Source organism: Chinchilla lanigera, unplaced genomic scaffold, assembly GCF_000276665.1.
Source record: "Chinchilla lanigera isolate Chin_1 unplaced genomic scaffold, ChiLan1.0 scaffold00043, whole genome shotgun sequence".
NCBI lineage: Eukaryota > Metazoa > Chordata > Mammalia > Rodentia > Chinchillidae > Chinchilla > Chinchilla lanigera.
In genome coordinates this window covers 13,068,486-13,082,312 of record NW_004955444.1, presented here as the reverse complement: position 1 = coordinate 13,082,312, position 13,827 = coordinate 13,068,486, and the positions used below count along the sequence as shown (strand labels likewise).

General features: G+C 37.4%; 1 protein-coding gene across 4 annotated transcripts in view; it reads left to right on the top strand.

The window, feature by feature from the left end:
• Dnajc5b (DnaJ (Hsp40) homolog, subfamily C, member 5 beta) overlaps positions 1-12,823 on the top strand; it is a 92,564-nt gene extending 79,741 nt beyond the window's left edge. For 3 of the 4 annotated variants that reach the window (XM_013518139.1, XM_013518140.1, XM_013518142.1), the window contains one exon: positions 10,352-10,678. In XM_013518139.1, coding sequence (XP_013373593.1) covers positions 10,352-10,446 — 95 coding nt within the window. In that variant the 3' untranslated portion in view covers positions 10,447-10,678. Of the gene's footprint in view, positions 1-10,351; positions 10,679-12,348 lie in introns of those variants that run through there. The other variant, XR_001235494.1, reaches the window with a different exon arrangement.
• The last annotated feature ends 1,004 nt before the right edge of the window (positions 12,824-13,827 follow it).

Sequence of the window (13,827 nt, the reverse complement as noted above, 5' to 3'; positions counted from 1 at the left end):
ATCAGCTTGAGGTAAAGGCCATCTATTCCTATTTTCTGTAGGGTTTTCAACATGAATGAGTGTTGGACTTTATTGAAGGCTTTTTCTGCATCAACAGAGATGATCATGTGATTTTTTTCCTTGGCTCTATTGACATGGTGTATAACATTAGTTGATTTGCATATATTGAACCATCCCTGCATTCCTGGTATGAATCCCACTTGGTTGTGGTGTATAATCTTCTTGATAATTTGTTGTATTCTGTTTGCTAGTATTTTATTGAGAACTTTTGAATCTACATTCATGAGGGAGATTGGCCTGTAGTTCTCTTTTTTGGTTGGATCTTTCTCTCGTTTTAGTATCAGGATAATACTTGCCTCCAGGAATGAGCTGGGGAGAATTCCTTCCCTTTCAAATTCATTAAAAAGTTTGAGAAGAATTAGTGTTAACCCCTTAATTGCTTGTAGAATTCAGCTGTGAATCCATCAGGACCTGGGCTTTTCTTCGTTGGCAAGTTTTTAATTACATTCTCAATTTCACTGGCTAATAATTTAGTTATTCAGGATTTTTATATCTCCTTCATTCAGCTTTGGTAATTCATAGGTAGCTAGAAATCTGTCCGCTTCCTCTGTGTTTTCCATCCTATGAGAGTAAAGATTTTCAAAGTAGGTATTGATGATCTGAATTTCTTCAGGATCTGTAGTGATTTCACCCCTTTCATTCCTTATTGCATGTATTTCAGTTTTTTCCTTCCTTTTTTTGATAAGGTTGGCTAGGGGTTTATCTATTTTATTTATTCTTTCAAAGAACCAACTTTTTGATTCATTAATTCTTTGTATTGTTTTTTTAGTCTCCATTGTGTTAATTTCTGCTCTGAGCTTCATAATTTCCTGTCTTCTTTGGGCTCTGGGTTTGACTTGCTCTTCTTTTTCTAGGAACTTGAAGTGCAGCATAAGATTGGTTATTTGTGCTTGTTCTGTTTTCCTGAGATGGGAGTTCACAAATTTCCCTCTGAGGACTGCTTTCATTGCATCCCACAGGTTTCTGTAGCTTGTATTTCCATTTTCATTTGATTGTAAATAGTGTTTAATCTCTACTTTGACTTTATCTATGACCCATTTGTTGTTCAGGAAGATGTTATTTAATTTCCAACTGTTTATGGAGTTTCTGTGTTTTCTTTTGTCATTAATTTCCAATTTCATTGCACTATGGTCTGTTAGTATACATGGGATAATTTCAATTCCTTTGCATTTACTTAAACATGTTCTATGTACTAGTATATGGTCTATTTTAAAGAATGTCCCATGTGCAACTGTATTCTGATGCTGTTAGAGGGAACACTCTGTAAAGGTCTACTAAATCCATATGTTCACACGTTTGGTTCAGTTCTGTTATTTCTTTCCCAATTTTTTTGTCTAATTGATATATCTCTTTGTGACAATGGTGTGTTAAAGTTCCCTGTTATTATTGTGTTGCTACTTATTTCATTTTTCATGTCTGTTAGAATTTGTCTTATATAGGTGGGTGCTCCTTATATTTGGTGCATAGATGTTTATGATTATTATCTCTTCCTCTTGAAGCTTCCCCCTCACGAGTATTTGTGATCTTCTTTATCTCTTTTGATTGTTCTTGGTTTGAAGTTCACGTTGTCTGTGAACAGAATAGCTACACCTGCTTTTTTCTGGGTTCCTGTCACATGGATTATTATTTTCCATCCTTTAATTTTCAGTCTATGAATTTCCTTTTGAGTTAAATGTGTTTCTTGTATATAGCATATAGTTGGATTTTGTTTCCTGATCCTCTCTGCTAGTCTGCTTCTTTTGGTTGGTGCATTGAGACCATTTACATTGATGGTTATAACTCAGGTACTGGCTTATCTTCGTCATGATATTTTCCTGCTGTTGGATCCTCCTTTTTCTCTCTGTTTAATTGCTTACTCTGCTTGGTGGTTCCTTTCTGTTGTTATTCTTGAAGTTGAGGTCTGTTTTATCTCTTTCTAGAATATCTTTTAGTAGTCTTTGAAAGATTGGTTTTGTGCTCATGAATTTCTTCAGTTCTTTATCATGAAAATATTTTATTTCTCCATGACATTTGAAAGATAGCTGTGCAGGGTACATCAATCTGGGTTGGAAGTTGTTTTCTTTCAGTACCTGAAGTGCTTCACTCCAAGCTCTTCTTGCCTTGATGGTTTGTGTTGAGAAGTCTGCCGTGATTCTGATGGGCTTTCCTTTATAGGTGATCTGTTTCTTTTCTCTAACAGCTTTTAATATTCTGAGCTTTTGTTGAGTTTCTAGGATCTTGATCGCTATATGTTTGGGTGTAGATTTATTTTGGTTATGATTAACTGGAGCTCTATATGCTTCACTTATCTGGATGTCTGATTCTTTTCTATGCCTGGGAAATTTTCTATTATTATTTCTGCAAATATTCTTCTTATGTCATTTGTGTTGACACCTGCTGTTTCATTAATAGCTATTAATCTGACATTATTATTCTTTGCTTCGTCTTGCAGTTGTTGAATTGTTATTTCCTGGTTCCTTGTTGTTTTTAAGAAACCCCTCCTTTCATATTTATTAGTGACAATGCTGTCTTCAAGGTCTGAAATTCTATCTTCAGCTTTGTTCAGGTGGTTTTTCAAGCTTTCAGTGGAATTTTAATTTCCTGGATATCTGTTTGCATCTGTTTCATACCTTCTAGTTCTTTTCTATATTGTTCACTGAAGGTTTCCATGAGTTGTCTATGCTCTTCTATTTTCTTGTCAGTGTCATCTTTGTATATGCTGAACATTTATTTCATTATTATTGTCATTTCTTTTTTCACCTGAGATATTATTTCTGGTCTAATTTCTTCTATGGCCTGATGGAGTTGTTTCTTTACTTCAGTAGCTATCATTTCAGAAATTTCAGGTGCATGACTTCCAGGCTCTTCTGTGTTGATGTCTCCTGGACTTGTTTTGGGTGATGTGGAGATCTGGGATTGCATTTTGCTCCTTTGTTTTGTTATTTTTGAAGATCCAGAGGCTCCCTGGAGCGCAGCCTCACTCTCTTGATTGTATGTGAGTGGCAGAGCAAGAGTCTAAAGATCCACAGTGCTCAGTGCAGCTCCTGTACTGGTGAGTAGTAGTGAGGTGGGATCCCAGATGCTTCTGATCTTTCTTGCATTCAGTTGGCTCCCAGGCATGTGTGGGAAGGGTGGGGGAGGCTTGCTGGCGTTCCTGAGACTGTCTGGAGCTAGGCCCAGCTTCCACAAGAGTAGAGGGGATGCAGGTTGTGTTCACGAAGGCTTCAGATATTGCCCAGGAGAGAGCCTTCTTCCCACACTGGAAGGGGAGGGGTGAAGGTGGACTCCCGAAGGCCACTAATTGTCCAGGTTTCAGCTGAGCTCCCGGGTGGGTGTGGGTTGTTCTCGCAGTGACCACCAAGGCCTCAGAAGTTGTCCAGGGATCCATGTGCCTCACACACTAGTGGGGGAGGCACCAGAGTGGCTCACTGGGTTTCCTAAAAGTATGTGGCATTCATCCCAGCCCCGGCATATGGGTGTGGCAAATCGCCACTCAGGCCCCTGAGGGTTCCTGGGGTTCCACCTGTTTTGCACACTGGTCAAGGAGGCACCGCCAAGACTCACCGGGCTTCCTGAAGATGTTCCGGATTCAGCCCAGCCTCAGCAGACACACTATGGGTGTGGCTGGTGGAGACAAATATTAAATGCATGAACAAAAAAAAAAGGAGAGGTGAAATACTGTTCAACCATAAACAGGAATAAAGTGATGATACATGCTATGAAAGTGGATGAACTTGGAAGCAGAATACTACACAAAAGAAACTAGATGCAAAAGGCCAATTATCATATGATACCATTGATATGAAATATTTAAAATGATTAAATCCATACAGGCAGACAGTAGATTGGTAGTTGCTGAGGCTGGAGGAAAGGAAAAAACAGGAAACAATCATCTGAAGGATACTGGGATTCCTTTTGTGGTTTTGAAGATGCTTTGCAGCTAGATAGAAGTGATGAACTGTATATCTGTTCTCTGCAAAGTCAGAGAACTTTGGCAAGAAGTGGAGAAGCCCATAGGCCTCAGTAACCATTCATATCACAGTGTGGTAATGGGGAAGCTGATCAGCCTTTCATGCCAGCTCCCTTTAGAATGATGCACTGCTAGCTACTAACAGGTCTGGTGGAGTGATATGATCCCATTTCAAACCCAGACTACTTGTGGTTGAAGTTACTCACTCTTTTATCTGTAGTTGTTTACAAACAAATGTTACAACCTTTCTACCACAGAAAAATTAAGGTACTGTGGTTCTATTTTTTTATCTATATGACTGGTAGTAAAGCTAAACATATTTTCATATGTTTATTGATCATTTGGATTTCTCTTTATGAAATGTTTATCAAATCTTTGCAGGATTTCAGTATATCATTTACCTTTTCTGTTCAGTACTTTTGAGTTTTTTCTGTTTGTTTTGTTAATTCAGGGAATTAATTTTTTATTTATTGAATTTGCTTAAAATATGTTAATATCAGTTTATGAATTTCCAGTTCACTTTTCGTGGTCTTTTGATGAGCTAAAATTCTTACTTTTAATGTAGATAAACTTTTAATCCTATATATTTACAGTGATTTTTGTGTTTTGATTTAGAAAACGTTCCCTACCTCAGGGGCATAGAGGTGTTCTCCATTATGGTCTCGTTCGGTGTTGTGGTTTTGCTTTTCACCTGGAATGGATTTTTGCACGTGGTATGATACAGGGTTCCAATGTCATAGTTTTTGTTTCAGCTAGAATACAAACTGTGCTTTCGTCTGATTTTTTATTTCGATTTTCATGTACATTGAGTTGTGATAGATAATAGAAAACAGTGTCTGAGCCTTCTGTTCTGCTCTATTGGTACTTCTGTCTACCCGTGTGCAGTACTGGCCCATGCATTACAATTCCTAAAATCTTACCTTGTTCTTCAGAAGAGTGTTAAACACCCTTGGCTTTTTGTTTTTCAATATAAATTTCAGAGTCATGTGTGTCACTTTTTTTGAGTAAGAGTTTTCTAAGTGAAACCTTTTGAGATCTTGGTGAAAACTGCAGTGACTGTACAGATTAATAACATAGAATTAACAGCTTTTAAGATTTGAGTCTGCTGTGGACATGGTGGCTCAAGCCTGTGATTCATGCACTGGGAAGCTGAAGCAGGAGTTCAAGGCCCGCCTGGGCTGCACAGTGAATGCAAGCCCAGCCTGAACTACCTAGCAAGACCCTGTCTCAAAACAACAACAAAAACTTGAGTCTTTTAATGACATGGTATATACAGCTGGCAAATTTTTTAATTCTTTGCTGGCTTTCACTAAAGACATATACACCTTTGGTTATATTTATCAGTGAGTATTTTATACTATCTAATTGATACATTAAGTTTTGGCATATGGAAGTGCATCCTTTAAAATAATTGATGTTGAACACAAAAAACTCACCCAACTCTCCATATCTAATTACCTATAAATTCTTCAAGGTTTCTGTATAGCTGTGTATATCATTGGTGAGTAAAGTCTTGATTCTTCTTTCCATCTTTTATCACTTTGTTTACTTTTTTGCCTTTCTGTGTTTGCAGAGACTAGCAGTAAAATGGTGAGAATGCTTTCAAGGTTGCATCAGAAGTCTAGGTTTCTAATCTAGAGAAAAATTCTCTTATATTTCTGTTTAAACTGAACTTTATTTATCGTGAGTGTAACATTTAATTAACTACTTATATACCTATCCATTTTTAAAAGGGTGCCTCAAGTTTTCCTCTTACTGACTTCCACACATCTAAAATATCCACATCATTGTCTTACTTTTTAAAAAGACCATTCTCACCATATGTTTGACAATTTTATTGATCTCAAAAGTTTTGGTTTTATGTTTCTACACAATTATTTTTATTGTTTCTCTTTACGATGTTTCTTAATCCAAACTTCTTACTTTTTATATTTCTTAGTTTTCAACTTCTTTTCTTATAGTAAGTGTTTAAGACTATAAATTTTGCCTGGCATGGTGGCACATGCCTGCAATCCCAGCTATTGGGAGGCTGAAACAGGAGAATCATTGCGAGTTTGAGACCAGCCTGGGCTACGAAGTCAGCTCAAGGCCAGCCTGAACCACGTCGTAAGACCCTGTCTCAAAAAGACAGAAGACAAAAACCAAAAACAAAAACAAAACTATAAATTTTTAGAAGTACCACTTTAGTTTCACATGCAGACACACACACACACACACACACACACAGAATTCTTGTATTGTTCTATCATCTGACTTCTAAATATTCTCTGATTTCCATTATGGCTTTCTTCTTTGATCTAGAGGTAAAGCTTCTATGTGTCACTTTTTAAAGACTGTGGGTGCTTTCTAATTCTTTTTTCTTGTTTTTATTTAGCTTAATGCTACTGTGATAGAGAATATTGACATTACCATGTCAATACTTTTGACATGTGAAACATTTTTCACAAACAAATCTTGAGAATTGTTTTACAGCCTATAAATTAATAATATGAATAAATGTTCTACATTGTTAAATACTTTCTGCATTTGCTAAGTTCATTGCTCCATAGTATACCTACTAACGCTAGTTTATTGTACATATTCATTTTTCTAGAGCTGCCATAACCGAGTACCAGGGATTGAGTGGTTTAAACAACAGAAATTTATTCCTTCATTTCTGAATGCTAAAGGTCAGAATTCAAGGAAAGTAACAGGGTTCATTTCTTCTAAGACCTCTCTCTCTGTCTTGTGGTCATCTTCTTTCTTCGTATGGTGTTTTCTTTAAATGCAAATATCCTCTGCTTATAGGAATGCCAGTTCCACTGAACTAAGACCCACCCCTAAAAACTTCAAAGACTTTAGTTATTCCAATGTGCTCAGTTTCTGAGATAATGGCAGTTAGAACATATAAATTCTGGGTATAGATACAATTCAGTCATGATACTTTTCAAATTCTTCATATCTTTTTGCTTGCTTCATCAGTCACTTATTGAAAGAATCAAATTTTCCACTGTGGTGATGGATTTTTCTATTTTATAAAGTTCCATCAATTTTTACTTCATATATTTTGAGGTTATGTTATTAGTGTGTCTATGTTTAGAATTTTTATAGCTATGCAATTAATCAAACACTATTATTATGTAGTTACTCTCTAGCTGTAGCAATGTTTTGGCTTTATATTCTGTTTTGTTAAAATGTGATTTATTAACTTTCTTTTTCTGCATGTTTATGTGGTCCATCCTTTTACTTATATGTTTCTTTGTGTTTTTATACATCTTTGGTAAATAGCATATAGCCAATAAAATTTTAAATGAAGCATTAAGTGCATTTATATTTATTATAACATGATATATTTTGATTTTTCTAACTTCCTTTTTGTGAGAAACAGCATAAAATAGTCTTTAAGAGAACAGCCTCTGAGAAATATTGCCCAGACATGAATACCAGCTCTGTTACTTACTACCAGTGTAACCTAAGGCCAGTTAGACAAACAGTCTGTGCCCCCCGTTTCCTCTATAAAATGGGTTTAATAGTAACCATATCACATAGTACAATTATAGCTATTACATGAGTGTGACAGTTAAGCTTAATTGTCAAATTGACTGTATTGAGAGACTCCTGGAGAGGTGACTGGACCATGGGGATGCTATTCTCATCAGTGAGTGAATCTACTGATGTTCCTAGCTGACTGTGCTATTAAGAAGTGGAGTCCAGCTGAAGGTGGGTCACTGCGGTCATGCCTTGGATGTTGTATCTTTCCTGGTGATCCTTCCCTGGGCTCTGATTCCCAGCCACATAAAGTGATTAGCTTTGGTCCACCAAACTCTTCTACCACAATGTTCTGCCTTGGAGCTAGCCAACTATGGGCCAACCCTCTGAAACCGTGAGCCAACATAAATCTCTCCTTTAAATTGCAAGTGATACATACTTGTTCCTGGTGTAATGGCAAACAGGCTGAATTCCACAGAAGACCAAAGAACTCTGTTTAGGGCAAACAGAGTTTATTAATTTTAGACCAGTCACCGCACATCCCTGACTAGCAGGTCAGGAACAGGACCCCTGCCTGCCTTTGCTTCCACCTTATATGCATTTTTGGTTTCCATGGTAACAGATTGGAATGTTGTAGCCCTGGTCACACATTGTTTTCCTTGTGCCATGTGACCAGGTCAGGCTCTGGTCATGAGCCCAGCCACAATGATATATACTTTCTGTACTCTGTTCTATGTGTCCCCTTTTAGATAACCATACATTTCCTTTATGGTTACAATGTTTATCTAGGGCCAGGGAAGGGATGAAACAACTCAGGCAGGGTCATAGGTGGTTATCTGGGCCCAGTTGTTCTTTGTCTTTGGAGAAGCATTCCAGGGCAAAGGCAGGACTGCAAAGTTAACTTTTTACAACCCCTCCAGGATGTTTCTCAAGGCACATTCTGAGGCTTGCACTAAGACTAGAATTATTGTATCTTAAAATGATAGGCTAAGAGTCGCTGTCCCCTACACTGGCAATGGGAGGGCTCACCAGTACAATGAATTACCAGACATAAAAGTGTTGGAAACAGTGCTGGGCACATGCTTTTAGTTAATACTTTATTATTATAACTATCACTTCAAATTGACTATTTTTCTATTTTTCTTTTCTTTCTTTTGAATTGATGGAGTATATTTTTCTTACTCATTTTTTCCCTTCTCTGGTTTAGAAACTTTATTACCTGTTTTATCCTATTAGGATTACTTTAGAAATATAAAAGCAGACCTCAGTTATCAAAGTTTAAAATGAATTCTTTCTATTCCCTCCCAAACAAGACTTTATAGCACTTTAATTCTGACCGTCTTCTTTCTGACATATACTATTTTTGTATTCTAGTTTTATCTCAATTTAAGCTTCATAAATTATTGATATTGCTTTATATAGTCAATAATTTGTTTTTACTGACATATTTATAGTTCTGCTAATTTATGGTTCTTTGTTTTTTTATTGCTCAAATTACATCTTTTCAAATGAATCTTCTGGTAGCACATTTTCTGTTTTTATTGTATAGTGCTTTGAGAAAAACTGTAATATGAGTTTGTAAACAACTTTAGGTTGATAGCTATCTTCTTTCAGCATATTAAAAATAAAATTGCATAGTTTTTCTGGCTTTCATACTTGCTATTGAGTATGTTGCTCTTGCAACCATTGTTTTTGTTAGTCTTCATTGTCACTAAGGTGCTTTAAATATGAGTTTGTCTTTCATTTATCCTGGCTGGTTCTTGGACCTGTGAATTGATGTCTTTTCAACTCTACAAAATTCTCAGTCATCAGTTCCTCAAATATTGCTTCTCTTCCTTGTTTTATTTCTTTCTGAAAGTCATACTAGACATACTAGTACTCTTCCATGTACTATATTAAGCTAAATTATCATCTTAGGATTTCTTAGAACAGATGGATATTGAAAGCTTTGCCAATTAATGTACTCATTGGCTTGCCATCAAACATTCTGGGACAGTTCCTTCATCTCAGCACCAAAATTCAAGATTAATAAATCTCTTTGAAAATTTAAGAGCATAGTGGCTTAGAGAGAGCATACCTATTTGAGGTCAATAGCTTTATGTGAAGAGCTTCCTGTGAGACTCTCCACCTAAATAAGCCCTGGGTTTTGATTCCTGTCCCAGTGAGGATCATGCTTGTAATTACACATTATGAAAGTCTGAAAGACAGCTTTCAAATTGATATATATTACAGTGTTACTGACAAGGGACTCCTGGATTCTACAGTGTGCAATCTGCACAACTGTAATATGGCCCTATTTCTATCCCTGTGTGCACATGTTTTATGTCTAGATGTTTCCCCCAAAGAAGAGCCTTAGCACTCAACTGCAGGGGTTTGAGAGGTGACTAGATTATGGGGGCATTGATTATACCTGACTTCCTGTTAGGAGATGAGGTCTGGACAGAAGAGGCCTCTCTCTCTACCCCCCATTCTCTCTCTCCCTGTCTCACTGCCCCTTCCTTCCTAGCTGCCATGATGTGAGCAGCTTTCCTCCTAGCCTGTTCCACCGTGCCTTCCTGCCTTGGAGCCATCTGATTATGGGATAAAACTGTGAGCCAAAATAAACCATTCCTCCTTTACATTGCAGGAGTCAGACATTGTGTCTCAGCTATGAGGAAAGTGACCAGCACCACAAGATGGTCAAAACTAAAGTTCAGCTTCACCAGGTTCAGTAAACTCCCAATGAGGGCACTGATGAAAGCAGGGTTTAGAGCTTAAGGAATTGAATTGATTTGCTAATTATCATTTCAACAAAAAATAGCCACCACTTGCCCCAGTAAAAGAAATGTAAGTTGATAAAAAGAGGGTTTATTGTTTCTCTTTGTTTATTTTTAGGTGTGGACTTTCCAGTTGTTCTCCAGCCTACCAATGCAAATGAAAAAACACAGCTAATTCAAGAAGGACCTCGAAGTTACCGCACAGACTCTTGATGTTGAGCCTGTTGAGGGTCCACAGTACTCCCTCTCGATTCAGCCATGTCTCTAGGTGGTCATGGGGAACACAGGGGCATGAAATGCTGGGAACTTTTAGAAATTTGTATTTTGCTTTCAGGTTAGGGGAAGATGGTTGTTATGTAATTTTCTCAGAATGCAGACTTTCTCTTTGAGCAAAACTTCCTAATGAAACACATTCAATTTTGCTGAATAAAGTCCTACAGACTCATTTTATGCTCTTTGCTTGAGGTAAAACCATGTCACTGGACAGTCCTTATGAGACTACCCTTAATGTGAGCTAGACCTTATTGTCAGACTAAAGTAATATTCCAAAACCAAAGCACTTTTAATCTATCTAACTAAATGCAATATTCATAAATGCTGCAAATACCAGAAAAATACACAAGAGAATTTGGAAAAATAATTTTGTATGTGGAGTTCTTTGTATGTGGAGTCAATATTTAGTAGGTAACAGAAATATTCCAAAAAGTAGGAAGAGATTATTAGATTTAAAAGAACAGATCACCTGTTTTAGAGTATATTTTTAGAAAATTAAAAATTGGCATATAGTGAAAATTGACAAGTAAAACCAGAAAAAAGGAGGTTTTGTGTCTGCTGTTAGATTGACTTAAAAAGAAAAACAGCTTCAACCTGACTAAATCTTATCTACAATCCAGAAAGTCATTCCACACCTGTATCATCCCTAAACAATATGTTGACTCTTTTAGTAAAATAATTTTTGTATAAATGACCAAGATTAACCACCCTAAGGAAAGAAGATATATGAGGTAAAAGGTAGAATTCTAGTCTTTGGGAATCGAACTCAGGACCTTACCCTTGCCAGGCAGACCCTGCACTGCTGAGCTATCTCCCCTGCTCCAAATTCTAAATTCTATAGTATAAATTTAGACTTAAAGGCCTATCATCCTATTTTTAATGGAATTAATTACACTGATCAGAAAGCACTCAGCTCTGTGCATTTTGGACAATCTAAACTCAGAAGTTATGTCTGCATTTTCTTGTTTGATTTTTAAATTCATCATGCAGTAGAAACCATGTGCTATTTCTAAAACAGTACAGCAACAAAACTGTTTTATTTTCTGAGTCTCTCTTAGTTCTTTATATAATATTGCATTTTTCAAGATCTTTTTATATTTTTATATAATATTGCATGAAATGCTATCTTCTTTTTTCTTTCTTATTCCCTCACCACCAAATTATAGTCAATTACTGCTAAATATATATTGTAAGTGAAAATTAGTATTATAGTTCTGACAGTTCTGAACTCATTAAAACCTTGTTCAGACTCTTGAATTACTGAAATTATTATTTTACATAATCAAATAGGAAGAACCTTGGCTTCAACGTTGAGAAATCCTTTCTAACCTAAACCTTCACTAGCCCTGGGCCCAAGTGAAATGATAAGAGAACTAATCCCTCTATGACTCCGATTTCATATCTGCACTGACCACTTTCTGAGTTGCTGTGAGACCAGATGAAATACCTAACACGAAAGAACTTGGAAAGTCAAGTGTTTAACAAATGTGAAATGATTTTACGTGATTATGGATGCATTGATACAGACATATGTAATGTGCTTTCTTGCACATATAAAAACTCACCCAATGGTACCCATGAAGATACCCAGTACTAATAGCCCTAATAATTAGAAAAATACTTGGAACTCTGTGCTCAGCAAACAAATGCTACTTTGCATATGAAGGAAACAACAGACTGAATAGCTCAATCTGTGGATAATTCCAGCCACTGTATTTCCTTCCTGTGTTCTCTCTAAGGAAAGGTCAGGCTTATTTTGAATAGCAACTGACAAATCACAACTAACCTCCTCCCTCCAGGCCTTCTTTTCTTTCTCATGTGAATTTTTGCTTCTATTTTCAGCTTGTCCAGGGAGCTAATCCAACAGTGGTTAAGATGAAAACAGGATGAATCCGAATCAGAACCAGATAGTAGAATCAAATTCCAGGGAGAGTTCCAGCTGGTGTTCTCCATAGAGGGCCAGTTTCCGGTTAAAATGATGCAAGCACATGCACACCTATGAACGAGGGAATGAATGCCGCCAAACGCCCCTCAGCTAAAGGGAAAAAATGAGATGTCTTCCTCTGAGAAGATGCTTAAGCATCTTGTGGAGGTCAACAGAAGCTGCCATCCAGGAACACCAAAAGTCACTCTAAATCCCCAAGCACCTTAGCAGAGAAGAGTCAAGGAAAGAAGGGATATGCTGACCATGAGCCCTGGACATCGTCAAGCAGAGTCCAATGAACAGCCCACTTCAGGGGCTGCTACCTAATCCTGGGGACCATGCTAGCACAGTGGGAGATTTCATAAACGATTTCATGAGTTATCTGCTTATTTTCTTGCCATCTTATATTAGGTGATAATAAAAAGTGTATACTCAATTATATTTAGCAAAATATATACCTTAATTTTTGGAGAATGACATCTATTTCTACATTTCAAATGATATATAGACTAAAACATGATTAACATGATCTACCTAGACATGTTTGACATGACCTACCTAGACTGCAAATGCACTTACCTGTAGTGTACTGCCTGATTCCATGGGGAACAGAAAAGGGGTGGGGATTCATGTAAGGCTGTATAATTGCTCTGATGGGCATGATAGCGGTCCCAGGATGTGTGCATCTTGGTTCCAGCCCTTGTGAAAATGGGACTAGGCAGATGTGACTTTTATGGACTTTAAGATAGGGACCCCAGTGTAACCACATGAATCCCTAGAGGTGCTTTCCTAATTAAGGGGGAAGCTGGAGGCTGCAGATGAATTGTCAAGAAATGCAGCTGAACCTCAGAGAATGATCAGAGCAGTGCTTTGAAGATGTGAAGGAATGGCCATCAGCCAAGAAACCCAGAAAGCCTGTAGAAGCCAATAAATTGAAGGAAATGGCTTTTCTCCTGGGTGTGGTGGTGCACACCTGTAATCCCAGCACTTGGGAGGCTGAGGCATGAAGATTGCTGCAAATTCAAGGCCAGCCTGGGTTACGTAGTGAGTTCAGGACCAGCCTGGGTTACATAGTGAGATCCTGTCTCAAAAAGCCAGAAAAAGAAAATGACTTTCCTGATAGGGTCTCTAGAAAGAAAGAAAGATAATACCACCAACACCTAGATTTTGGCCTTTATCACCCTTTTATTTTTTGAGATCGGTTTCCATTATGCAGTTCAGGCTGGGCTTGAACTCACCTTGTAGCCCAAGCTGGCCTCGAACTCACAGTGATCCTCCTGCCTCAGCCTTCCAAGTGCTGGGATTGAAGACATGCACCACTGCACCTGGTCCTAATTATACTTCTGAATTCCAGAACCATATGATTTTTAACACTGTGGGTGCAACTCATTTATTTC